Below are 25,712 nucleotides of genomic sequence, written 5' to 3' on the forward strand. Positions count from 1 at the left end.
AAACTCTTCGCCTGCTTCTAATCGCGGAGGTGCCGGCCACCGTCCCCTATGTCGGTGTGGAGAGTAGGGGTCTCTTTATACCGCGGAACAATGAAGTTGTCATCCATCCATTGAATCAGTCGCAGTTGGGTGCGCAGAATACAAATAGACAGCCACTCACTTTACTTTTCATTCTTACATTGTCACGTGCTATAGAAACAATCAGTATTGACTAGCTAAGGCCTTGAAACAACCTAAAAAAGCCAAATTATTTTCAAGGTCACCTTTAGTTGTGATGATTCAAAGGTTTGCTCAGCTTAGTGTAAACTTTCTGCCACTCAGCTAGTGATTCATGTGGTGAAATAAGACGTTGTAATAATTGGTTTGCAACTTCGAAGAAAGATTTCACGTTTGTGCCTTTAGAACGCAGCTCTTCGGTGATTGTATTAGCGGCATCGCCGTTGTTGGCGACCGTCAGCGCTGCAAGCAATAGTGCGAACGCTATTTCAGGAGCCACCAGTCTCACTTTGTTCCACCGTCACGCAGGCTGGGTCGGAGCTCGTGCGCATAGAGGGCTGGCACTGCGGCTAGCTTCGCTTGTCGTAACGGCGCAGTCGGTGTTTCACTTAGTTCGTGACGCCTGTAATGCACCGAGTTTTGTGCACAGCACTCGAGTGCTATCACCTTCTGTGGGAATGTGAGACGAAGGTTACATTGCTGCAGCTGCAGATAGGCGAAACTTCAAACACAGTTGGCTGTGCCCCCATATGAAGCTGCGCTAAAAATTCGTAATACACAGTATCGAAATCGTCGGTGAATTTTTGAGAAATCTTTTACGAAATATGCATAGTTAGATAAGACGAGCCATTTCCTCTACGTTGTCTTCGTTGAGGTCTCCTAAGTTTTCGAGACTATTCTGGTTGATAATATCTTGGGCCTGTCGCAACTAAGTATTGGTGAAGCACAAATTCTCATTATTTCCTGCATTTTGTTCTATTGTCATTGCACTTTAATGAATAGCACCCACACTCATATTTAATGCCTTCAGGCATAGATAACGAAATAGATAAATAAGTAAAGATTACAAAGATGCCATTACCACTCTTTGAAAAATCTCGTTCAACTGTTAGTACGAGAGACGGCGAGTTTTAGAAGCTCGGTTTATCGACAGTCTTTTACCTAAGTTGAGGCTATCTTATCCTCATTAGCGCCCTTGCATTGTTACGTCCTCACCAGCATCTTTGTAAGGAGACGCTTGAGCGCATTCTATGCCACTGCGTATCATACTAATCTTAACGACGTGCTATAAAAGCCAAAGCCAAACTGCTTCACCAGAATTCACGACGATGCACTTACAAAAAAGAAGAGTCTGGAACCTTGGCTGGTGGTCTGGCATACGCGCAAAGCCCCGAAGCCTCTCTTACGCCTCTGAAAGACCACTGAACTTTATGAGTTCTTGTGAAATAAGAGCGTGAGACCATGCTGTGTAGTCTCAAGCTGACTATTTATCGATTGCTTTCTTACTCTTTTTTTGTCATTTTTTTCCTTCTACTATTCATCATTTCGCACACCTCTTCTGTAGGGTAGCCCACCAAGCCAAGCTTGGTTAATCCTTCTGCCTTTACTCTCTATTTCTCTTTCTCTCTCTCTCTCTCTCTCTCCAAAGTTTTCACCAACGAATGTCGGGTTCCTCTAGGCCACACATTACGTTATTGTCCTGGGTTTCCCGGCTTCCCTACAGCTGTCTGCATAACTCCTCGCGTAGCTTATCGATGTTGGTAGTTACGTTGTCTTCTTTAATTCTTTGTGCATAAACTTCGTTTTCGTCTGTGCCGACCTTTCTCTTCACTCCTTTAAAGCTTCGTTCGTATCTTATACCATGATCAATTCTCTCCACAATGAACCATTTACACATCTCAATGAATGTGCCAAATATTCTTGGTTTTTATGTCGGTGCACATCCTGCGCGGGTACATTGTTGAAGCGAGAATACATACCGCTCGATAATACGGTTGTAGTTGTCACTCCAAACCGTCAGACAGTCTCCCTGTCCCGGAGGAATGTGGCCAATAATGTGGACCTGCACATTCACCAAGCATAGCAAGTGCGCATTAGTTAGCGAATGCATACAAAAGTCGACATGTAGGGTCAAATACAATGTTGGATATGGGGTGTTTAACGACCCAAAACCAACGTATGTATTGGAGACACGACGTAGTCGTTGGCTTCGGAAATTTCGACCACCGGTTCTTTAACGTATAACCAAACCTGAGTACAGAGGCCTACAGCATTCTCGCCTCCATGGAAACTGAAGCCCCCACTGTATTGTCAAATATAGTTGATACGATTACTTGCATGATGGTCCGAAGAAACAGGCAAACCTAGCTTAAGCTTAACAAGAAAAAGGGGATAATTTTGTGGAACTAGTGGAACCATTTCGTGGGAAATTTTAAATCATACAATCCCTTTTTCTCTTCATAGTATCAAACTACTTACAAATTCTGAATCGTCCAAATCTCTTGTGTGGCTGCGTAGTGTGGAACTGCCATAAATAGTGTCAAATAAATAAACCTGGAACCATTTAATGAAGAGCTGTGCGTTTTGTGTGCAAAACATATAACGAGGACACTTTTGTCAGGTACTCTCACGCACGCAGATCTCACAACGCTAGTGAAGTCTTCAGATTATGCAAACAATGAGCACGAGAGCGGTTAGTTTTCGAGTGCGGTGTTTTACTGCGCCTGCGCCAAAGCTCGACTTGGTCTATTGGCGACCGCGAAGACAGTGCCGTTTCTCAGCACGACACTTCTTTCTTCTACGTCGTAAGTGGCACATCATTGAGCGGGGCTAGTTAAAAACACACACACCCTAGTTTTTGAGGACTGGGGAGCACGAAAGCATCCGACTACGTGACTACTTACGTAAAAGTGATCGACTTAGTCGCCAATAATCCATCTTCCAGGATCTTTCGTGAGGCTGTGGAACATAGCAGTTTCTAGTCATACTTTAGCGCCAATAAAACTATAAATCTTACTCACAATGCGAAAAGAATGTCTGAACGTCAGTGATAATTCACGGTCTTTTCATTTTTGGCAGTATCTAATCACACCTTCTGTCCAGTTGTTGGTCACTTTAAAAAATTGACGCAGTAGCTGGCTTGGCCGTTCATGACCAAGTTGTGCGATTGAAAGTGCCATTTGCATTCTGACATAGCCGGGTGGTCCAGTATAGCAGCCTTGATTACGCCATAAAGTGACTCTGGTACATCTGGAGTGTTAACAATGTGCTTAAAAGGGGCAGAAAGAGCCCCCGCCGCGTTCGTCTAGTAGCCAAGGTGCTCGGCTACTGACCCGGCCGTTGCGCGATGGAATCCTGGCTGTGGCGGCTGCATTTTTGATAGAGGTGAAGATGCTATAGGCCCGTGTTCTCAGACCTCGTTGCACTTTGGAAAAAACCCCAGGTTGTAGAACTTTTCGGAGCCCTCCTCTACAGCTTCTCTCATAATCATATTGATGCAAGCCATGATAAATAACAAGGAATTGTCCACAAAGGCGACGAAGATGACGAATCAAATAGAGCTCGTGTTGTTGTTGTCGCTCTGCCATCTTGACTGACTCTGTGTACTCCCTGTATCATCTGTATATATATTTACAGATGGTGCTTTTGGAGACGTTAATCCCCACGTATCTATCATTTTATGGGGCGGAAAGCCACAAAAAGTCCAAATACGCAGCTGAATGATTGCCTATGTCAACACGCGTGTGGCGTCTGAAATTCCACCATAACTGCACATGCAGACCTTCATTCAAACAGCGCAAAGTGTTTATCAGGTATGTGGATAGGCTGAGACGAGATCTTCGGGAAGCCTTCGACTTTCCTGAAAGAAAGCAATATTGTGCCAGCTCTCTTTTCGTTGCCCTTCCTCAAAAAGAAATATGTGTCCACGAGGTCTGCACACAGGTGAAGAACCTGATAGTGGGAACACATTGTTTTTCGCTTTGCTGGTGCTGTGACGTAAGTTATGTTCTTCCTATTTATTGCATTTCTCGTACAGCACTTTGTATATGTGCTTCTTCTAGCTTTCTGTGCCGCCCAGGCGTGCAATTTTACGTTCAGTATGTACTAACTGAGCCGCCAGTAATCAGTCTGTTCGGTCATGCGCGGACTAATTAAGGTCACAAATATTGTTAATGATAGTCACTTTTATGGCTGCCGTCGCCGATCGCATTAATAAAAATATCCTCTTTAAAGCAACGTTCTGCATGTTCACGGTCACTGGCCTTTCGAAAAAATATTTTCATAGCGCTGATCTGAATGAATTCAATTTCAGTCCCCGCCCCACCGCGGTGGTCTAGTGGCTAAGGAACTCGGCTGCTGACCCGCAGGTCTGATTCCGGCTCCAGCGGCTGCATTTCCGATGGAGGCGGAATTGTTGTAGGCCCGTGTCTTCAGATTTGGGTGCAGGTTAAAGAACCCCAGGAGGTCTAAATGTCCAGAGCCCTCCACTACAGCGTCTCTCATAATCATATGGTGGTTTTCGGATGTTAAACCCCACATATCAATTAATCAATGTCCGTGCCAACTAATGCACTCTCGTTTTAAACAGTGCGTTGGCATAGTTTTCAGCTGCTGCGCATGGCGCCTAAGACTACATTTTAATCACTGCGCAAACCTATATTGCAGATGAATAAAAAAGGAAACAACTTTCGCTAGCGTTATCCCCGTAATTATAGGAACTTCATGAATATCGAGCCGCAAAGGTATACGAAAAACTAGACTCTGCACTGTTTACAATGAGATGTAGGTAGTCTAAGATAATACGAGTCTTTCCGTTATTGGCTTTGCGTATTCACAACTTCAGCAATGCTAAAATATGCTAATAGCTCCCGCGTAGTCGTATTTGCTAGCCCGGAGATCATGCACTATTTTTTTCCCTGTACACAGCGTAAGCGCTTAAATGTACGCACTTGCGGATCATAGCGTCAAATGCATGTTTAAATGGGAAATCTTGATGTTCCATCAAAACGGGTTGGCGCCACCGACCCACAACGAGTGTCAATGTTTTCGAAAAGCAGATACATCGTCATTCACACACCACGCACAATGTTCTGTTTCATCATTTGTAAAGGTTGGCGGGAATGTTGTAGGCCCGTGTGCTCAGATTCGGGTGAACGTTAAAGAACTACAGGTGGTTGAAATTTCCGGAGCCCTTAACTACGGCGTCTCTCATAATCATATGGTGGTTTTGGGACGTTAAACCCCACCTTTAAATCAAGGAATTCGCAAATTTGAACCAATATTTTCAGTGTCTTTCAACACACACTATTCGCCATATTAAACACTGCACAGTTTTGAAGACGATGCTGCGGTTCCTCACACAGACCGCCACGTGTGTTCACTTTTCAAAGATAAACATCCCGGCAGCCTGGCAAGCATTCTGTCACACTGGTCACCGCAAATTTAGATGTTGTCTGACACACAAATACCACTGTTTTTTTTTTTGTCAGAGTTATATGAAGCTTAAGCTATAAAGATAAGACAAAAACATGGCTCATCCCTCCGTCATAAGAACCGTTATAACAAGAAAGCGAAAAGTGCCTTCGCCCTAATAGTTCCAATTGTGTAGTGATATTTCGTTTGTTTACATATACTGTCAGTCCCTTCAGAGGCTATAATAGGAAGGGCTAGAAAGATGGAAAGAATAGTAAGTACACAAATCACATACACACCCCTATATACTCTCATGTGGAATATCTATAGGCTTATATACGCATACATACTGTTACAAATTTGCACACATTCTATCAGCAGAGTTTGTACCATTAGAGCTTGTACAACGTTCATTGCTGTTTGGCAGCAATAGCACGTCTGAAGCAGATACACCCACGTTGACGCCTAGTGACACATCTACATCGCGGGTACTAACGCCAGAGATCATAATTTAATCTTTCTAGTGGGTGAAGAACATATACCTTTACAGAACTTGACGTGAATACCGTGCAAAGGTTAAACCGAAAAGCGTACGCTGAGCTCGGATGCGGGCAGTCAAACATCGCACAACTCACCATTGCCACGTACGGCGTTTACGGGAAATGCACGAACCGCACTGCTTGACTCTGTGCCACCCGATGTCAAGTGCTCGGTGATTGCGGTGAAGGCGGAGATCATATCCCTTCAGAGTTTTGTGGTGTGACTCACATGCAAGTCAAGTATACATGTACACATACAAACGCACGCACGTCTGCACAGTGTGGTGGAACCCGTGATCAAATTCCAGTTGTGCTATTAGCGCAACGCGTACATAAACATGTGTGCATGAAATTCAGTTGCTGCTTTGTCCAAAGCACTTTTTCAAAACCTTGGCTCTGCGGCAATCCATGTTGCACTGTTTCTTATTGTTTAAATTATACTGTTGCCTAGATTGCATGCCTGAGTTGTTCGGACGCTGAGAATTTGCTATATGAGCTTAAACACTGTACTTGTTGCGGCTAAGCACGTGTGTTTTCAAAGACACAATAAAACAGGAGTTTACGCTTTATTTACAGTGCATTTTTTATGAAACCTCTAGAAATTCGCAAACATATTGCTCGGTTGACATACTTCACACTTTCCTTCAGCTTGAAACAATGCCGTTCTCGAAGGTGTCATACGTATTGTCAAGATGGTATACACCACCGAAGGGCTCAGGTGGGAAATAAGGTAGGCCCTCTTCCTTAAAAGCAAGCATGAAAACTGCCTTACAGACACAGGTATCAAACATTGCTAGTGATGCCTTACATTGATCTTAGCAGCGAAAACATACACTCACCAGTATTGAAGCTGAGCTTTTTTCACTGCATCAGTGCTTTAAAGGCTTGGCTCATACTTGAAAAATTGACTTGCTGCCCAAACTTGAAGGAAAACGAGAAGGGGGACAGAAAAGAGCGTACTTTCCTGTCTCTGCGCTCTTTCCTGTCTCCCTCTCGTTTTCCTTCAAGTTTGCTCAGCAAGTCGATTTTTCCAAAGGTAGTACATGCACTATATGTACAAGACAACTGTAATACAATAAGAACTAACATTACAACATTAGAGACATGCAAGCTATTTTCCCCTCACTTTTTGGCCTTTCGTCTCGGACTCTTGAAGCTCGTTGACGAGAAAAGCCAGCTGCTCTGCGGGGTCTCGCGGATCCAGAAGAAGCCACCTGCATTCAAAAGCGCCACTTTATACCTCAAGGTGTTCAAGGCAGTTTGCGTGATACGCATGCCCAACTCCCGCTTATGTCATTGTTCAGGCCCGATGCAGGTGTCATATTTCATTCGAACTTTCAGCCGTTCATTGTGGGAAATCGTTTTGTGTACCCTACCTCTATTGTGCTTACACCTTTGCTACGAGAAAAAAAAATTCTTGATTGTTTTTTTAATCAAAAGTACAAACAATGTTTCACCGCATTTTTTTTCTGAAACTGAAAGTAAAGCATTCTGCTCGCTGCGAGTAAAATATACTAGCTGATTCGACCAAAAGAGAATGGCTTACATGCTCCGCCACACTAGAGCATATCGTGCCCCGATCTGCTTGTAACGCTTCATGGCTGTGTTCTCAACCTGAATGTACTTACCTAATATAAAGTTATTTTCTCGACAAGTCATCTTTTGGTCCTCTTTTCTTTCTTCACGTTTACACTTCCGTTACTTTTAATAAGGTCTTGTATACTTTCTGCATTATTGGCTGTTAGGTATACTTATTATTGTCTAACAAAAAACGAGCCCATAAGCGTGCACTTCTTTCATTCAACTATGTGACGGACTAGTTCTACTTGAGTTGGTACATTCAGTTAGCATGCCGTGAATTATTGTTCAGCTATCGGTGTGTAATTGGTTCACTTCTTGCCAATAAATGACCACTCGCCACAGTTGCAACGAAAAAGAATTTATCATATTTTGAGACCCCTACAGTTTTCCCGTTCACATATAAGCAAAGTGTGGCCGTGCCTTTATATGCCTCGTAGGTAGCGCAATGGTCTGGGTTAAGAGTTCGGTAGATTTTCACGTGTCCGATGAAATGAATGGGGCGTCAGCTGGATTGGTGGAGATTTCAAAAGAAGGCGGAATGACAATGATTTTTGCGTGTCAGTGACAGTCGCAGAATTGACATCAATGCTATGTCCAGTGTAAAGATGATGTTCATCTACTGTACTGGCGATGGTATGTCCCTTAGCTACATCAATTGAGGGCGGCTTGATGCGTCGTTGGAAGTTACCTGTTTTTACCATTCACGATGTGCATCAGCCTTGACAATATACCACTCCAGGATAGCGTTCAGGTTCCCCCTTTTTTTGGTTATGCTTGTACAACGTCAATTTGATGTCACAAAGCTTTAATTGTATTCACCATTAGTGAGAGGGACCAAATGCGCTTCAACAAAACGAGCGCATACCCAGACATTCGCTTTCAGGCATACATCACGGATGCCGTGTATAAAGCGTTATCTCGAAAGCCACCGAATTTTGTTTATAGTAGACGCCGGTCTATCAACACACCTGTCAAGGATGGTGCGCATTCTTTTCGCTGTTCTCAAACATCTAGAACTCATTGATATGCAAGTTTAGATTGAAAAAGTTACCATTTTTGTGAACCATATTCCCTTTCGTTTTTTACTGGTTTGATGTAAGATGTTGGCGCACTGGTAAGGCGCCGGCTACTACTTATCCCTTAAAAGCGTCTAATAGTAATGTTCCCGTAAGGTCCAAGTCTTCATGCATAGCAAGTGCACAGGCAAGATATTATACGAAATTTCAAAACAACTTATTCATCAATCGCATATACCTGCATATACGGTGATGTTAACAAAAAATGACCGCAGTTCCCCGAGTGGGATCACTGGTTAGCATGCGGAGCATATATGGTAAACTGCGATAAATGCGGTTCGTAATTTGCGACATGCGTGTGTGTTATGAGTGAACACGAGTTAACAGGAGTGAACACGAGTGAACACGCACGCACGTATGCTGCGAAAGACGATGTTTGTTGATGAGACGCTTTGGGTATTTTGAGCAAGATGGCTTTATGGTCCGTAAATTGAAGGGTGAGTGGGTCTGGTTGCAGCGGTCGAAGGTCGAAATTTTCAAAGACATGGTCGATGTACGTCCGGCGGACCATGGTCGGATGATGTTTGCCGTCGTGCGTCGCTCGTTTCAGCGAGTGCTGTGACTACATGCATTCAACCACTCAACGTCCGTGATGACGTCGACGTTCAAGTCAGAAAGGGTCGTCGTGCAGTCGTTGTTTCAGGTATTCTGTTTGTTTGTTTGTTTGTTTGTATCCTCTAATCCATGGCTCGTACCCACTCTGGGGGATTTGCCAAGAGAACATATAGTCTGATATGGACGATAACTGCATTATTGTTTACAACAAAAAAAAGAGGGGGGGTTGGGGGAGTTGTATAATGAAGGCAGTACGTTAAAAAAAAAGAAACCAAAGATTTAGATACTGAGAAAAAAGAATCAACAACAAAGTAGACACTAATAGCTACAACTTGATTTTAAGAGCTGACCAGACAGCTGGTTTTGCCAAACCCGATTAATTTGATATGTCACGGATTTATCCAGAATTGAAAATTGCGTTTTGACCCGTTTTTTTTTGGGGGGGGGGGTATTTGTTAACGTGGGCTTTATGTTGAAAAACATTTAGAGTCTTGAATAAAATTACACACCGCATCGAATGCATCTCTGTGGCGATTTCCCAAAACAGAGGCACCAAAACTTAGAACATTTTCTGTGGTTAAATTTAAGCCTAGCTTCACAAATAGATTATCTAAAAGTCGTTTCCTAATTAATGCATAGTTACGACATGAGCCAAAATAATGTTCAATAGTTTCTGATTCTTCGCAGAACGACAAAGGGGGGAAAGTGTCAGACCAGCTCTGTGTAAATAAAAATTTAATGGGGGGACACGGCACTGGAATCTAGAGATTATAATTTCAAGTTTTTTTGACGGACTCCACTGGGCTTTCCATGGAAATTTGAGGTGCTGATAATCTGTTCATTGTGTGATATTTTCTAAACTATCTGTAAAAATAGCGCATTTCCTATATCTAACCCCTGATAAGTATTCTAACTCGGGAAGTACTGAAATTACGGGTCCATCGAGTGATGCTCGTGCCAAAGCATCTGCCAATTCATTTAATTGTAATCCGCAGTGACCTGGGACCCACACTAATTTGCGGAGTTTTAAATGCGGCGGTGCTATTGTGTGGAACGCTGCTAGGGCACCAGATTGTTCAGAGGTGACAACCTCTGAACAATCTGGAGCTGCACACACCGAAAGTGAGTCTGTTAAGATGATTGCACTGGTCTCAGTCGTAGGAATTTTACGAAGAGCTAAAATAATAGCTACTAGCTTGGCTTCAAATTATTCTAGAGCTTCGATTTCGTCTTCGTCGTAAGTTGCGGCGGCGTCGTCGTCGTCGAAACGTTCGAAACGGCTCCAGTCTATGCGTACGTGGAGGTGTCTGTACAGCGGGGTGTTTTCCAAGTGTTTGAAACAAGCGTGGATGTTGCTGCGCTTGACCAACCCTCGCTTGCACGTGGCCTTGCTCACCAGTTTCCGCTTGACGTGGACGTCGATGGCAGCGTCGTCTGGAATGTTGCGAGGCAGACACCTAACCACAGCTGGAACTTCGATGGGGACGTTCAATACCTGGCCCTTGATTCCGGACTGTCGGTGGACGTGAGTCAAGCGTCATATACTCATAAACGGGAGTCGAGGAGCGATGACCCGTTTTTAGACAGCGTTTCACTCGGGTAGATGTTCCAGTCGGGGCGGGTAGCGGTAGCCGTAACTCACGCTGAGCGATGGAATTCTACCGCAACGAACGACTGTTTCCACGGGGCACACGCGGCGTAGTCGGCAAATTCGTCAGCGTCACTTCGAAACGCATCGCTAAACACCGACTACGCTTTGGAACGATGCAGTTCAATCTGAATGTTGCCGATCCGCGTCAAGTTGTCGAACCAAAGTCGATCACACACCTTGCAGCTGTGGCCGAAGCTCCGGTCGAGGAAGTCACGCTTGAAGCGAGCGTTGGGTGTGGCGTACTGCTTGGCTCGCCACGCCGCTATCGCGGGCGGCATCGAGATCGGCCTTGCGGCGTCGACACTTCCACGCGGCTTCACCGTCCGAATTCTCTTGCCGATGCTTACGCCTCGCAGTGGCTTCACGCTCTCGAACCTGGGAATCTACTCGACGTTGACGTATCGCAGCTGTTTCGCGTTGGGGATCCTCCGCTCGACGCTGACGTCTCGCACCTGCTTCACGTTTTCGGAGCAGGGGATCTTCGGCTAGACGCCGACGTTTGCGTTTCACATCGCGAGCTCTTCTCAGCGCGACCTTGTCCACGGACGAAGTGTTTTCGGAATTGCTTGCGGTTCCGCCAACACATTGGCTGACGCTATTGGAAGGGACGTTAGTAAGTGTGTGTGCGGATTCGTTAGCATTCATTTTCAACCGTGACATCGGATGTGCAGCGACCGCACAAACCAACCGACGAAGGGCAGCGCGCCCGGACACTTGGTTATTTATAGCGAGCGCCGGTCCTAGCCACGTGTTTGACAACGGTATGCTGGAGAACGCGCGACAGAGAGGGGAGACGCCCATGTCGTCTGCTACGGCGCTCATTGGCTACCACCGCTGCCAACGTCGTTTCTTCGCAATGTCTTACGCCCTCGTCTGTCCTCGCCGTCATCGCTGCGCTCGCGGGGTAAGGGGCAGGTAATCACGGTGCTGCGTTGTCAATATGCCAGTAATCCTACTGCTTTGGGGCTGTTTCCGAACTACTGAAACCGTTAAGTAAACAATGTCAGGGCTGTCTGCGTGGACAGGTGGCATCTGCAGACTCGTGGCAATACGACTAGTAGATGGACAGGATTTACGCGTTGGAACGAGACGTGCGGCTGTGGCCGCGGGGTTCATCGCATGGGGAGCTCGTTTTTCGCCACGCGTGTGTTGCACACGCCTACGTTTTAACCCCTTTTAGTTGCAGTTTTAATCCCCAATCTAACAGCCGCATCCAGCGGCTGTACGCTGCCGTTCATGTTTTGAACAGTTTCCAGTGCTTGCTTGTACTTGCGAGTTTTAAACAGATCAGTACAACGTGTGTAAATCCAAATTCATGTAATGTATATACCTACCGGCTCAGTTCAAATCACTAACGCAGGCGAAGTTTCTTCGTTCTGTTTCTGAAAACACTGTTTACACTTCAGTGCAGCGTGTTCAAGTCATCATATGTCAAGTTTATTAAAGCAGTTAGGGAAAAGCTATACTGCAAAAAATATATATATATCACACTAGCAGGTCCCATAGTTCAGAAAAACTGCTAGGAGCGTATTGTTAATATGCAAGTTGCCTCTCTGAAGCCATCCACATGAAGACAGCAAGAGCGACTCACAGCGAAGGCTTAATGTGGAAGCGTAGAAAAATTAAAGAGAGTTGGTGACAACGAAAAATAAAAAATATGCTGAAACAGGAGGAACCCAATGACATTATTCACAAGATCTTTAATTTCTCTATCCATCAGTACTTGCTTATTTATAATGAAACACTTGCTCCTTTCTGAACAACGCAACCATAGAGGTAACACTGTAAAGTTAGAAATTACTAATGCTTACTTTATTTGTGTGCTTTAAATTTTCTACTCCCTCTTGCGGTTCCCTCAGGCCTTGGAGGTAATACAGATGTAAAGGGGGTTTATTGAAGGACTGAGCAAGCGGGTGGTAGCTCTAAACGAACCAAGTGGACCCAGATGACGGTGCTTGATCGCCGATCTCGTGCCTTTTTCTTGTGTTGATGATAGCTGACCTGATGGTATCAACGTCTTTCTTATTCACTACAATTACCCCCGGCGAAAAAGTTGAAGCCATCCTGGCAATCTAACACGTGGGGACAAGCGGGTCAAAGTAGGGCTTTAGACGGTTTACGTGAACGATATCACGTCCACTCCGACGACGGTTGCGACGTCTTGTGCTGCAGCTGTGGGGAGAGCAGCAGTTTCAGCGTACGGTGTTAGATGATCCACTGCCACGATAGCCCTTCGGTTGCCTGCCGTTGTTAATGGTAGTGGTCCGTAGAGGTCAATTCCTACATGGTCGAATGGGCGGTCTGGGCATGGAAGTGGCTGCAGTGAACCTGTTGCAGGATGTGGCGGGCTTTTCCGCCGCTGACATTCGTGACAGCCGCGAATGAAGTGGCGGACGAAGGTAAACATTCCGCGCCAGTAATACCTTTTTCGTAGGCGCTCGTAGGTCTTGAAAACACCGGCGTGAGCACATTGCGGGTCGGAATGAAACGACGCGCAGATGGTAGAGCGCAGCGTTCGGGGAATGACTAGCAGCCATTTCCTACCATCCGCTGAATAGTTGCGCCGGTACAAAAGGCCATCCCGAATACTGAAGTGTGGAGCCTGGCGGCGAAGGGTTCGAGTGGTTGGAAGTGTCGGTCCCTCGGATAACGCGTCAAGAAGCGAAGCGATCCATGGGTCATTGTGTTGTGCAGAGATGGTGTCCTCGTCAAGAACTGACAACGTGTTGTCCGAGGAAACAGATGCAATGTCCGGGGATAGGAGAGATCGTGACAGTGCATCAGCATCGGTATGCTTGTGGGCGGAACGATATACAACGCCAACGTCATATTCTTGAAGCCGAATAGCCCAACGGGCAAGACGACCCGATGGGTCCTTAAGCGAAGATAACCAGCATAATGCGTGTTGGTCCGTTACTACATCAAAAGCACGGCCATAAAAGTATGGGAGAAACTTGACAAGCGCCCAAACGATCGCCAAGCATTCCTTCTCGGGGACGGTGTAGGTGACCAAGGTTTGATTCAGCCTTGGTGAGAGTTCTGCTGGCGTAGGGCGACGACATACTCGGTGAATCCAGGCTTGCGTTGCGCGAGAACCGCACCGAGGCCGACATCACTGCCGTCGGTGTGAACTTCAGTTGCTGTCGTAGGATCGAAGTGACGCAGTATTGGTGGCGAAGTGAGGAGACGACGAAAGGTACAGAAGGCTTGGTCACACTCAGAAGACCATGATGAAATATCAGTGGTGTTGCCTATAGGTTCGGTCAAAGGCGCAATGATAGAGGCCAAGTTGCGCACGAACCGGCGAAAGTAGGAGCATAACCTGACGAAGCTCCGTAACTGCTTCATAGTCGTTGGTTTGGGGAAGTCGGCGACAGCACGTAACTTAGCCGGGTCTGGAAGTATACCGTCCTTTGATACGACGTGCCCGAGAATCCTAAGTTGCCGAGCAGCGAAGTGACACTTCTTGAGGTTGAGTTGGAGCTGAGCATTCTTCAGGCACGTGAGGACGTGTTTGAGGCGCTCAATATGTGTTCCAAAGTCTGGCGCAAAGGCGACAATTTCGTCGAGATAGCAGAGACAGATTTGCCATTTCAAACCCCGAAGAACCGAGTCCATCACGCGCTCGAAGGTGGCAGGCGCATTGCAGAGGCCGAAGAGCATGACATTAAACTCATACAGACCGTCCGGTGTCACGAAGGCTGTTTTTGGTCGATCGGCATCTGCAAGGGGGACCTGCCAGTATCCTGAGCGCAAATCTAATGATGAAAAAAACTTGGCAACTTGTAAAGTATCAAGGGCATCGTCAATCCTGGGTAAAGGATACACGTCTTTTCGAGTGATCTTATTTAGGCGCCGGTAATCCACGCAGAAGTGAACGGAACCATCCTTTTTTAACGAGCACTACAGGTGAGGCCCATGGACTTTGTGAAGGTTGAATGACGCCGCGTGGCAGCATATCGTTCACCTGTTCGGTAATAACTTGGCGTTCTGCCGCAGACACACGATATGGTCGCTGTCGTATTGGCGCATGGGAGCCGGTATCGATGTAATGTAGAGTGGTAGAAGTGCGGCCAAGTGAAGGTTGAACAACATCGAAATATTCACGGTACTGCTACAGCAGTTGGAGGAGTTCAGATCGTTCAGATGGTGACAGTTCATCTGCGATCGCCGAATCGAACACTTTCGAAGCCTGTAGATCAGAGTGGTTAAGAGCACTCACGGCGAAGAGGTAACTTTGGGATGATTCTTGCGGCACGGTAAAAATTTGTCCGTTATCAATGGGCTGTACGCATCCAAGAGACTCGCCTTTAAACAGTTTGATGGTATGCGGAAAGGGATTGGTAAGGCAGAGAGCACTGACCACATTAGAAATTGCGAGGGCTGAATAAGGGAGCAGAAGTGGTTTCCGACTTAGAAAGAGGCTTGATGGCTCAAAAAAATGCTACTTCATCACGCATGCCGTCGGAGACCACAGGGAGCAAAACAGCTGTTGTCGGTGGAATGTCAGTGTCCTCTTTGATAACTAGCTTGTGCGCGGCTTGATTAGTGTGGTCGTAGGGCTGGTCGAACAACGGAAGCAGTTCAAGTTCAGAACGCGCACAATCTGTAACGGCACGATTACGCGATAGGAAATCCCAGCCAAGTATGATGTCATGAGAGCACGAGGAAAGGACGATAAACTCAACAATGTAGTGGTCCTCCGCAATTGTGAGTCGGGCAGTGCAGGCGGCTATAGGTCGAACAAGTTCTCCATTTGCTGCACGTAAGGACATCATATCAAGCGGCGTGGTCACCTTTCGGAGCTTGCGGCAAAGTTTGGCGTTTATAACAGACACAGCGGCAGCGGTATCCACAAGAGCGTATGCACGGGCGCCGTCTACAAAAACTTCGATGATATTTGACGGCAAGGTGCGAGGACTTGAATATTTCGATAGCGCAGTTCTTGCTCCTTGAACTGCGACGGCTAGTTTCCCTCATTTTGAGGGGCTGGTCGTTGACGCATGGGTGACAAGGAGCGTCGATTGGGTGAAGCTGAGCGACGAGACGAAGTTGCCGGATGGTCATGGGAAGACGTGTTTGACTGACGATCCGTACTTTCATAACCAAAAGGAGGTCGGTCCTTGTAGTTGCTTCGGGGTCGGACGTCTATGTAGGCGGGCACGCGACGACGGCAGTATCGGGAGATATGGCCAGGGCCGCCGCACGCAAAACAGATCGGCCGGTTATCGCGCGTTCGCCAGGCATTTGCAGCGAGGGGCGCCGCCCACGCGGCATACGGCCGAGTCGAGGCTGTGGTAGCGAGGGGAGGAGCCCATGCGATGGAAGACTGAGTAGGAGTGGTGACATGTGGCAGTCCATTGAACGGCGAGGGCTGGTGTGGCTGCTGCCTCTTTACTGCGTCAGCATAAGTAAGAGGCGCGGCGACAACTTGCTGCTGAAAGGGTACTGGCATAGCCTCGGCAATCTGGTCCTGAAGTGCATGTCGGAGCATGGGAGCTAACGGTGTCGGTGGTTGCTCTTGCTGCTGCTGCGGGAGCTCTTGGCGCTGACAAAACGGCAGGAGGGAGAGCTGACGTGCGACCTCCTCACGCACAGTCTTTCATTTGTGCTAGAAGGCGGGAGTGGTCAGGTTTGACGTCCAGTGCAGCGAGCGAGGCTGAAATAGACGACGGGTGAGAGCTCGTTGCCGTCGCAATTCGTCGTAGTTTTGGCACAGAGTTACCCCTTCAGACACCGTGCCAGGAGACTTCGCAAGGAGCATTTGAAATACGTCGTCATCAACACCTTTCATAATGTGCTGGATCTAGGCACTTTCGCTCCTTGCGTCATCGACGCGCCTGCCGAGATCGAGTATATCTTCGATATAGGCGGTAAACGTTTTGCCAGGTTCTTGTGCCCGTGAGCGCAGGCGTTGTTCGGCACGCAACTTCCGCATGGCAGGGCGACCGAAAACCGAGGATATTGCCTGCTTGACAGTGGCCCAGTTTTCGAACTCGGATTCGTGGTTTAAATTGTGTACCACAGTTTCGCCACATTAGCCAAGTAAAAGTTGACGGTGCTCAACTTAGCAGCGTCATCCCACCTGTTTGGTCCCCTGACTTTCTCGTAAAACGACAGCCAGTCCTCGACGTCCTGGTCTTCCGTGCCCGAAAAGATCGGGGGTCTCGCTGGTGAACCGGGCCGGGGCAAGTAGCGGCCGCGAGAGGTGCTGTCTGTTGGGCAGCGTCAACTTGCATGGTTGACGGCAGGGTGCGGGATTAGAGTTCCAGGGTGTAGGTGATGCAGTTACCCAGCACGATCCACCAATTGTAAAGGGGATTTATTGAAGGACTGAGCAAGCGGGTGGTAGCTCTAAAGGAACGCAGGCAGACCCAGATGACGGTTCTTGATCGCTGATCTCGTGCCTTTTTCTTGTGTTGATGATAGCTGACCTGATGGTATCAACGTCTTTCTTATTCACCACACAGATAAAACATCTGGCTTAAACAAGTATACTCTTGCAGAAATTTATTGAAAACTAAAGTCACCTTCAACTGTCATTCAGTTTTCTTTTGCACCATCTGCCTGTGATCTATGTTTTTTTTCTATTCGTCATAGTAGTAAGCTGCTCAGTACCATCACAGTGATACAGTTGGGAGCCACGCACATGTTGTAAAATCTGTTTTTTGTTTTGCACTGCAACTACCCCATATCTTCCTGGTTTTGCTTCAAATATTACTCACGGTCACCGGCAAATTATACACGTGCAGTATTTTGGAGAATGGCTGCTGCCCAAAGTCCGCGAAACGGCGGCAGGCATCACGAACCGACACGGCATGATCAAGTAACTAGGCCGTTTATTTTAAAACAGGACATACTCAGTGATTGAACAGCTGCTTCACGCTTTTGTGCCACTCTCGCTGCAGGTAAAAAAAGAACGACTGGGGGCGTATTATGAACACTTGATAGTTTAAACTCGCACGCACTAACGATATGCATCGATCGTGTAGGCGAGACCGTCGGTAGCCTCGAACTTGCTCAAAACATATAAAATGACGTACGGCCGTACTAACAGCGCAGTAAACCGACCTGATTATAGCTTGACATGCGTTTAAGTGCCTTGACGAACATGCTGCGGGATCTACGGGAAAATGTGGGCCCTGATGCTAGCGATGCTGCGGCAAAGAAGTATGCCTTATGTGCAGTCCGTCTACGCAATTCGCCCGAGACTGTTTACTTACGGTATCAGTAGTTCGGAAACAACCCAAAAGCAATCTGATTCACAAAACACACCACACACACAGCTGCTCTCAGTACCGGCGCTACCAGCGAGTCCGCGGCGCCTCGGCTGCTGGTGCGGCAAACGCAAAGAACAGCAAAGTTCTAACTGAACGCAGAAATTACGTTCATATAGTACCGCTCCCACTGAGCGCCGTAGCAGATGACATGGGCGTCTCCTTTCTCTCTCGCGCGTTCTCCAGCATACGGTTGTCAAACACGCCTCTGGGAGAGCTTCCGCCAGGCCAAGCAAGGCAAGATTGAAAATAACTGGGCTTAAAACACCACTTTGCGGGACGCCACGGCACGTGTAGTGATCTGAGGTCGGGCCGTCTTCAGTATATACAAAAAGGGGTCTTCGTGTCAGGTAGCTTAGGATCCTTCGGAACATTCGCCCTCCCAACTCAATTAAAAGCAGTTTGTCTAGTATAGCTTGATGGGAAACGTTGTCATATTGCCCCCTAGAATATCAATATTTATTTATTTATTTAGAAAATACTGCGGTCACTGAAGACCAAGCAGGTGGGGAACATTACAATAAACAAATATGCAAACATCGAGAAAAAAATTAAAGGAATAATCAAATTTGCAAGAATACAAAATGGATGATGCAATGAACTTAAGAAAAATTACAACAGACCATATAAAAATAAATAATAAATAAATAATGGCGAAAATGGAGTGATGTCTTAAAGCACACAAAAAAAGGATTATACACATACGTACAGACAAATTTATACACTTGGAAACGCGTCAACTATTACAAGTACTGAGCACCAACAATCCGAAAAAGTGATATTGCATGAATACAGAGTATAAACATTATATTAAGCACTAGCAGTACAGAGAAGATGCGCTTATGTCACGGTTGAGATGCTCCGAGCAACGCTTTCTCGAAGTCATCAGATGAAATGACATCAGGTGGTAAGCTATTACACTGAATAATTGTTCGGTGAAAGAAAGAATTTTTAAAGGCGTTAGTCCACGTGGTGTATGGGAGCAGGTTATGCATATGACGATGCCTAGATGCGCGAGGAGAGAATGGTTGTATGTATTTATGGGCAGGAATATTCAGCTTACCATTATAAATGGAATGCAAGAATTTCAGGCGTGCGATTCTGCGGCGATCTTCAAGCACAGGAATATCGTTGTCTTTCATTAATTTTGTCGGAGAATCAGATTATTTAAACCTAAAAAAAATAAAACGTACAGCGCGTCTTTGAACCATTTCAAGTTTTTGAATGTCTTTTTTGTAGAAAGGGTCCCAAACCACTGATGCATATTCAAGTTTAGGCAAAATATACGCTTTGTACGCGAGCATTTTTAATTTCGAAGGGGCTTTTTTCAGTTTGTGCCTCAGAAAACCAAGCTTACGAGAAGCTGATGCGGAGACATTTGTTATATGTGCGGACCAAGAAATTGTGTTTGTAATGGTTACTCCTAGGTATTTATATTCATTTACTTCACGTACTGGTGTTCCTTGGACGTTGTAGGTAAACGTGAATGGCTGTTTTTTTCTTGTCACACGTAGGAGTACCATTTTGTCAGAGTTTAATGTCATTGACGACCGAGTACACCACTCACTAACTTGTGTTAATGCAAGACTTAGATCAACCTGATCTTGTTGGCATGTCACTTTTTTATATACTACGCAGTCGTCAGCGAACAATCGGATACTAATGTTAGACTCAACCATGTCAGCTATATCATTTATGTATATAAGAAAAAGAATCGGCCCTAAAACACTTCCCTGTGGGGCACCTGATAATACCGGTAACGTGTTAGAAATATGTCCCCCCCACGTCAACGTACTGAGCGTGGTTTGAAAGATAAGCCTCTATCCAACTTATGATGAAAGATGGAACATTCAGGTTTCGGAGCTTTATGAGAAGTTTGCCATGGGGAACGTGGTCAAATGCCTTGCTAAAGTCTAAAAAAATTAAATCAACTTGACCTGAAAAATCAAGTATTTGTGCGATATCATGAACTGTTGCAACTAGCTGCGTGCACGTTGAAAATTTTTTTCCGAAAGCCATGCTGGGCTGGAGACAACAGGTTATTATTTTCAAGAAAATCGGTAATAAAGTGAGCAATAATGTGTTCAAGTACCTTGCAGCATGTAGACGTTAGGGAAATTGGGCGGTAGTTTTCCTTCAGCAGACGATCACCTTTCTTATGCACAGCTACAACCCTGGCGAGACGCCAGTCATCTGGTAACGTTGCCGTTTGGAGTGATTCAGAGAAAACAGTGGTTAAAATATGCGATATTGGTTCAGCGTATCGACGCAAGAAAGAATTCGGTATGCCGTCAGGGCCACCAGAGGATTTTTCTTTTACGCCAAGTAACAGTGACAACACACCCTCAAAGCTGATAAAATCTGAATCAGGCAAGGATGGAACAAGTTCGAGAGTTGTAGTATCTTTTGAAGAAAACACGGAATGAAGATAAATATTCATAATGTTGGAAAATTCTGTTAAGTCAGTAACTACTAAGTCATTCTCCCTTAATTTTTCTAAAGTTGGAGCCTTATTTCCCAAGTATTGCCAAAATTTTTCCGGATTATTCTTTAAGAAACTCGGTAAGGTCGATGAAAAATATTTATCTCAGGATGCTGTTAGTGCGCAAGAAAGTTCAGCTTGAATTTGTTGAATACCATCGGGATTTCTGTTTGATTTCTTTTTGGCGCGCTTTAGTTTTCGCTTAATGTGTACAATGTCGCGGGTTACCCAGGGATTAGCCCTCCTTGTTTTAACGCGGCGGTCAGGAACAAAAGATTCTAAACAGTGCAGTACAGCATGCTTAAAGGATAGCCACAAAGAAATGACATCACTGCGGGGTTCCTGGTCTACAAGCTGCCATAATACATCAAGAATAGACTGATCATCAGCCTTCGCCATATCTTTTACGGTTTTTGTAACTGTTTTGGGGTGTTGCGTACTATCAGCAAGTTTACAAGTCACCAGTACTAGCTTGTGGTCTGATATACCCTCTTCAATGGCTACGTCGTACGACGGAATATCTCTGTTAGGAATACAAGATCTAATATTGAATCATGATTACCAATTACGCGCGTGTTTTCAAGTACCACTTGTTGCAAGTCGCAAGAAAGCATAATGTCATACAGAGGGCTATCAATTACATTGGCAGTCAGCTTTTGCGACCACTTAATGGAGGGCAAGTTGAAATCCCCAGCCATTAAAATACGAGGACACTTTAACGACGACATGTGATCGCGTAGCAGTGATAAGAATTCGGGAGGAGAAGACGGGGGCCGATAGACAGCACATAGAACAAACACGTGGCCCCAGCAGTTTACTTTTAGAAAAAGGCTTTCGTGGTCATCTATTTGCGCAAGTGCGCTGGCGGCAAAACTGTTTTTTAATATTATCGCCACGCCTCCACCCCTACTTGTGCGAAAGATCTGATACGACGGAGGAATTACATCCACATCACTGATATCACAATGTAACCATGTTTCAGACACCATCGTTATATGCGGATCATATCTGAAAATAAGTTGTTCAAGCTGTTCAGTCTTATTCGCTAAACTTTGAGCATTGAAACTAAGCAGTCTAAGTTCCTTTGAACGAGTGTGCGTGTGAGGTCATTGATTATCGCGTGGCCTACGAGCTTCTCGGAAAAGGACACGCTGGTTTCTAGTCTCGTCCCATACGTAAAGGCTACCATCAATGCTTAGCTTCTCGTTAGCAAGGAAAACACGTTTTCCTCGAGATTTTTCATCCTGGGCGGTTTCCCAGAGAAGGCGCCTTTTACGCAGGGTGTATTGACTGTAGTCGTTCTGCAAATAAATTTTAGTGCCTTTGAGCATTTTAGCTTTCCGCATGACTGCTTCTTTTTCTAGGAAGTCCTGGAAGTAAACGATTATAGGCCTTTTGCCAGATTTTTGCCCAAGACGGTGAATTCTGGCAACAGAACGGACGGTTTCCCTTAGCTTCTGTGAGAAGAGCTCGTCGACCACTTCACGTCGCAGCGATTTTTCATTTTCGCCTTCCTGTTCACTAATTCCATGAATAATGATGTTGCAACGCCGACTGCGATCCTCAAGATCCGCCAGCTTAGTGTTTTGTTGTTGAATTACTTTTTTAAGCTTTGAACTTCAGTCTGAAGTGATTCAATTTCTGAAGTTTTTTCACGAATTTATATTAACCGTTCATTCACTTCTACCCATTTTGCATTTAGGGATGACATGGTTTTTTCTGTTGTTAAAAAACGTTCTCGAATGTCGGCTAGTTCAGACAAGATTGTGGCCTGGCCAGATTGAAGTGACGCGAACATTTAATCGACAGACGAACCGGGGTTAAGTTCAATGTCACCACAAACAAGCAGTTCACAGACACGAATACAGTCGTACGCTATTAACAAGCATGTCCGTGGGCACTACACAACAAACAAAATCAGGTCATCACTTTTAAATGATGAGTAACTAACCTGTGTTGCAAACAGGAAACGGTTCATGAGTGACATGATGCCTCCGGTGTCGCCGTGCCCACTGGTGAAGAAACGTTGGGGCAAGTCTTTTAAAGCCGGGTTGAGTGACGTCGTGCCATGCATCTGCTCACGTGATGACACCACTTGCGCAGTGAAGCCAAGAATCGGCTGCCAGTCAGACGATGACGAAATACAGGGCCAGAGGACGGGATCAGATTTGGCATCACCCATGTAGTAGCTTCGACACTTGCTTGCCGCGCATGATCCAACGGCGGCGGCCGCAGCCAGCAAAACCTGTGTTGCAAACAGGAAACGGTTCATGAGTGACATGATGCCTCCGGTCTCGCCGTGCCCACTGGTGAAGAAACGTTGGGGCAAGTCTTTTAAAGCCGGGTTGAGTGACGTCGTGCCATGCATCTGCTCACGTGATGACACCACTTGCGCAGTGAAGCCAAGAATCGGCTGCCAGTCAGACGATGACGAAATACAGGGCCAGAGGACGGGATCAGATTTGGCATCATCCATGTAGTAGCTTCGACACTTGCTTGCCGGGCATGATCCAACGGCGGCGGCCGCAGCCAGCAAAACCTGTGTTGCAAACAGGAAACGGTTCATGAGTGACATGATGCCTCCGGTCTCGCCGTGCCCACACCATGCACCATGCATGTGCCCACATACATGCATGTAGTAATATGCACCCTTCACATAAAGAAAGGGCGCAATTGCGAGTTGTTTCCGAAATTTCTGCTGTTTTACTGAGGACATCAAATCAATGACGTTGTCAATCAATGAACGGCCTCGTTGAAATCCCGCCATAGAGTCGGGGTAAATGTTGTGCCGTTCAAAGAACCATTCCAGGCCCGTGAGAACAATGTGCTACATTAGTTTCCCAACGCAGCTGGCGAGAGCTACAGGCCAGTATGATGTCAGCACCAGAGGGGATTTCTCTGGTTTTAGAAGTGGCACAAGACGGCTCCATTTCCATTCTGGAGGTATGATGCCATGTTCCCATGACCGATTAAATAAATTTAGCAGTTGCATAACTGCTTGGCCTAAGTGACGCAGAGCCGTATATGTTATCCCATCGGACGCTCGCTGGGGAACAAGAACGCCTACATAGTGTCAGAGCAGCTTCTAGCTCTTCCACAGAAAATTCAGCATCCATACTTATACCTCGTGGACCGGGGATATCGCATAAAAGCATATCAGAGAATAGCACTGTCCCACAGGTGATGTTCGCGCAAAAATCCTCTGAAACGTCAATTGCTTGGTGGTTGAGACGAAGTGCGAGAGCCTTGAAGAGATGACGTTGCATTACGCCTGAGTTCTCCATACATAAGACAATGATTTGCGTGCGTCTAATGACTCACAAACGCTTTTCCATCTTTGATCCTGCAGCTTGTCTATTCGGCGTTGTATTTTTTTCGGCATACACCTTGCTACTCTGAGATCAAGAATCGGCTTGGTACGCCGGTATCTTCTCTCAGCGCCTCTACGTAACGCCCGAAGCCTTTCTAATTCGATGTCAAGCGCCATTCGCTTCTGTGAGCGTGTGACGAGGCGTGTACAATTTTTATTGCACCTGCAATTACTTCTAACCAACACGAGGAATCATTTCTGTACGTTTCCTCCATCTGATCTACACAAAGTGTCAAGTCTATATACCGATTGACCCGCGAGGACAAAGTCTCTTGGCCATCAATGCTGACATAATTCGGAATGTGGTCGCTACCATGGGTTTCAATATCTCTAAACCTACGCACTTTTGAACTTGGGCAATACAACACAAGTGTCAGGTTGAGACAGCTGCTGTACGTCGTTGCTCGCAGGTATGTCGGGCTACCATCACTGAAAAGTTGCAGGTTGCGGTCTGACACAAACAATATCAGTGAGCGCCCCTTCGAGTTTGTCCTCAAGCTTCCCCATATCGGATGATGTGCACTGAAATCACCTGTTATATATTGTGAGGGTCTGGAATAGCTGCCCTATTGTCTGTTAATCTCTTACAATCAAATGAACTTGCGAGGATATATAAGTAGTGAATGATCATCATCATCATTTCTTGATCACAGCGCCATGCCTCTCGCACAGCTGATGGTAGCTCGAGCTGCGCGAGTACTAGAACAAGCTCACGCGCCTGGCGGTTTGGACGTGGCAGCTGCCACCGCTCGGCTTCGGCGAAAAATCGCCTTTGATAATAAAGTGGCCAAACAAAGACACGACCACGTTGGCTGCCGTCACGTCTTCCTCGCTCGCTACGTATATACGCCAATAGGTGTAAAAGACAACCACTTCTTCTTCATAGTAATGCACACGTTCCTCTTTTCGTCATCTGGCGATATAGCATTGGCGAAATAAGTAAAGTCTTCGCAAATGTAAACAGGAACTTTGCTGCTACTTCAATCGTGATTGGGGTGAAAGACTCGTATCCTAATATTGTTATAGGCAATGGGTTCGGATCACAGATTACCATTATCGGGAATCGGTTTTTAAACACGAACTGCCGGAAATTCGATATCCAGGACCACAGGCCTCTCACATTCCATTGAAATATGAAGGCGTTTCGAATATAATTTTAAACGATAGCTGTTTCCGTTGACAAGCTATGGTTCTGCTGTTATTCTTCTTAAGCAATTGACTTCTGAAGGCTTGCTAGAACCGGGCTAATGGTGTCTAGCACCTGCAATGCGCTTCGTGCTATTGGTGTTTGCACTCTCCACGAACACACGAATGGTACTCACGAGGGAGCTGACTATGGCGACTATTTGTTTATCCTCCTCTATTGATTTAGAGCATTCGAATGAGGAGTGCTTCACTGCTGAAGTCTGATTCCTCTCTCTAGTGGCGTGTAGTCGAGAGAGTTCCGGCCAGGCGTTAGCTGTGTCACTGTTGGCGGCTTCATTACCCTTCAACTCTACTGCGCTTGTTCTAGGAGACAGAATTGGAGGCGACTGTGAGCGCAGCACACGAGGCAACACTGTCTTGGATATCTTGGAGCACCATCGATGACGCGATCGTCGTCGTCTAATAGATGCGGCTGCTTCCTGGTGAGACGAGTCATCCCGAACCAATTTCTTCAGCACTGACATTTTCCTTCGAATAATCCGACAGTTTTTCGAAGATGCACCATGACGCCCGTCACAATTCGAAGATTTCCGAGTATTGAATTCACATGTGCTAGTGGTGTGGGG

General features: G+C 46.1%; 1 protein-coding gene across 10 annotated transcripts in view; it reads right to left on the reverse strand.

The window, feature by feature from the left end:
* Positions 1 to 25,712, reverse strand: part of LOC119173563 (sphingomyelin phosphodiesterase) — a 1,093,949-nt gene that overhangs the window by 482,232 nt on the left and 586,005 nt on the right. For all 10 annotated transcript variants that reach the window (XM_075896398.1, XM_075896399.1, XM_075896397.1 and 7 more), the window contains 2 exons: positions 7,075 to 7,162; positions 1,977 to 2,059 (listed from right to left, as the gene is read on the reverse strand). In XM_075896398.1, the coding sequence (XP_075752513.1) occupies positions 1,977 to 2,059; positions 7,075 to 7,162 (171 nt within the window). The remainder of the gene's footprint in view (positions 1 to 1,976; positions 2,060 to 7,074; positions 7,163 to 25,712) is intronic.

This window comes from Rhipicephalus microplus, chromosome 5 (genome assembly GCF_043290135.1).
Source record: "Rhipicephalus microplus isolate Deutch F79 chromosome 5, USDA_Rmic, whole genome shotgun sequence".
NCBI lineage: Eukaryota > Metazoa > Arthropoda > Arachnida > Ixodida > Ixodidae > Rhipicephalus > Rhipicephalus microplus.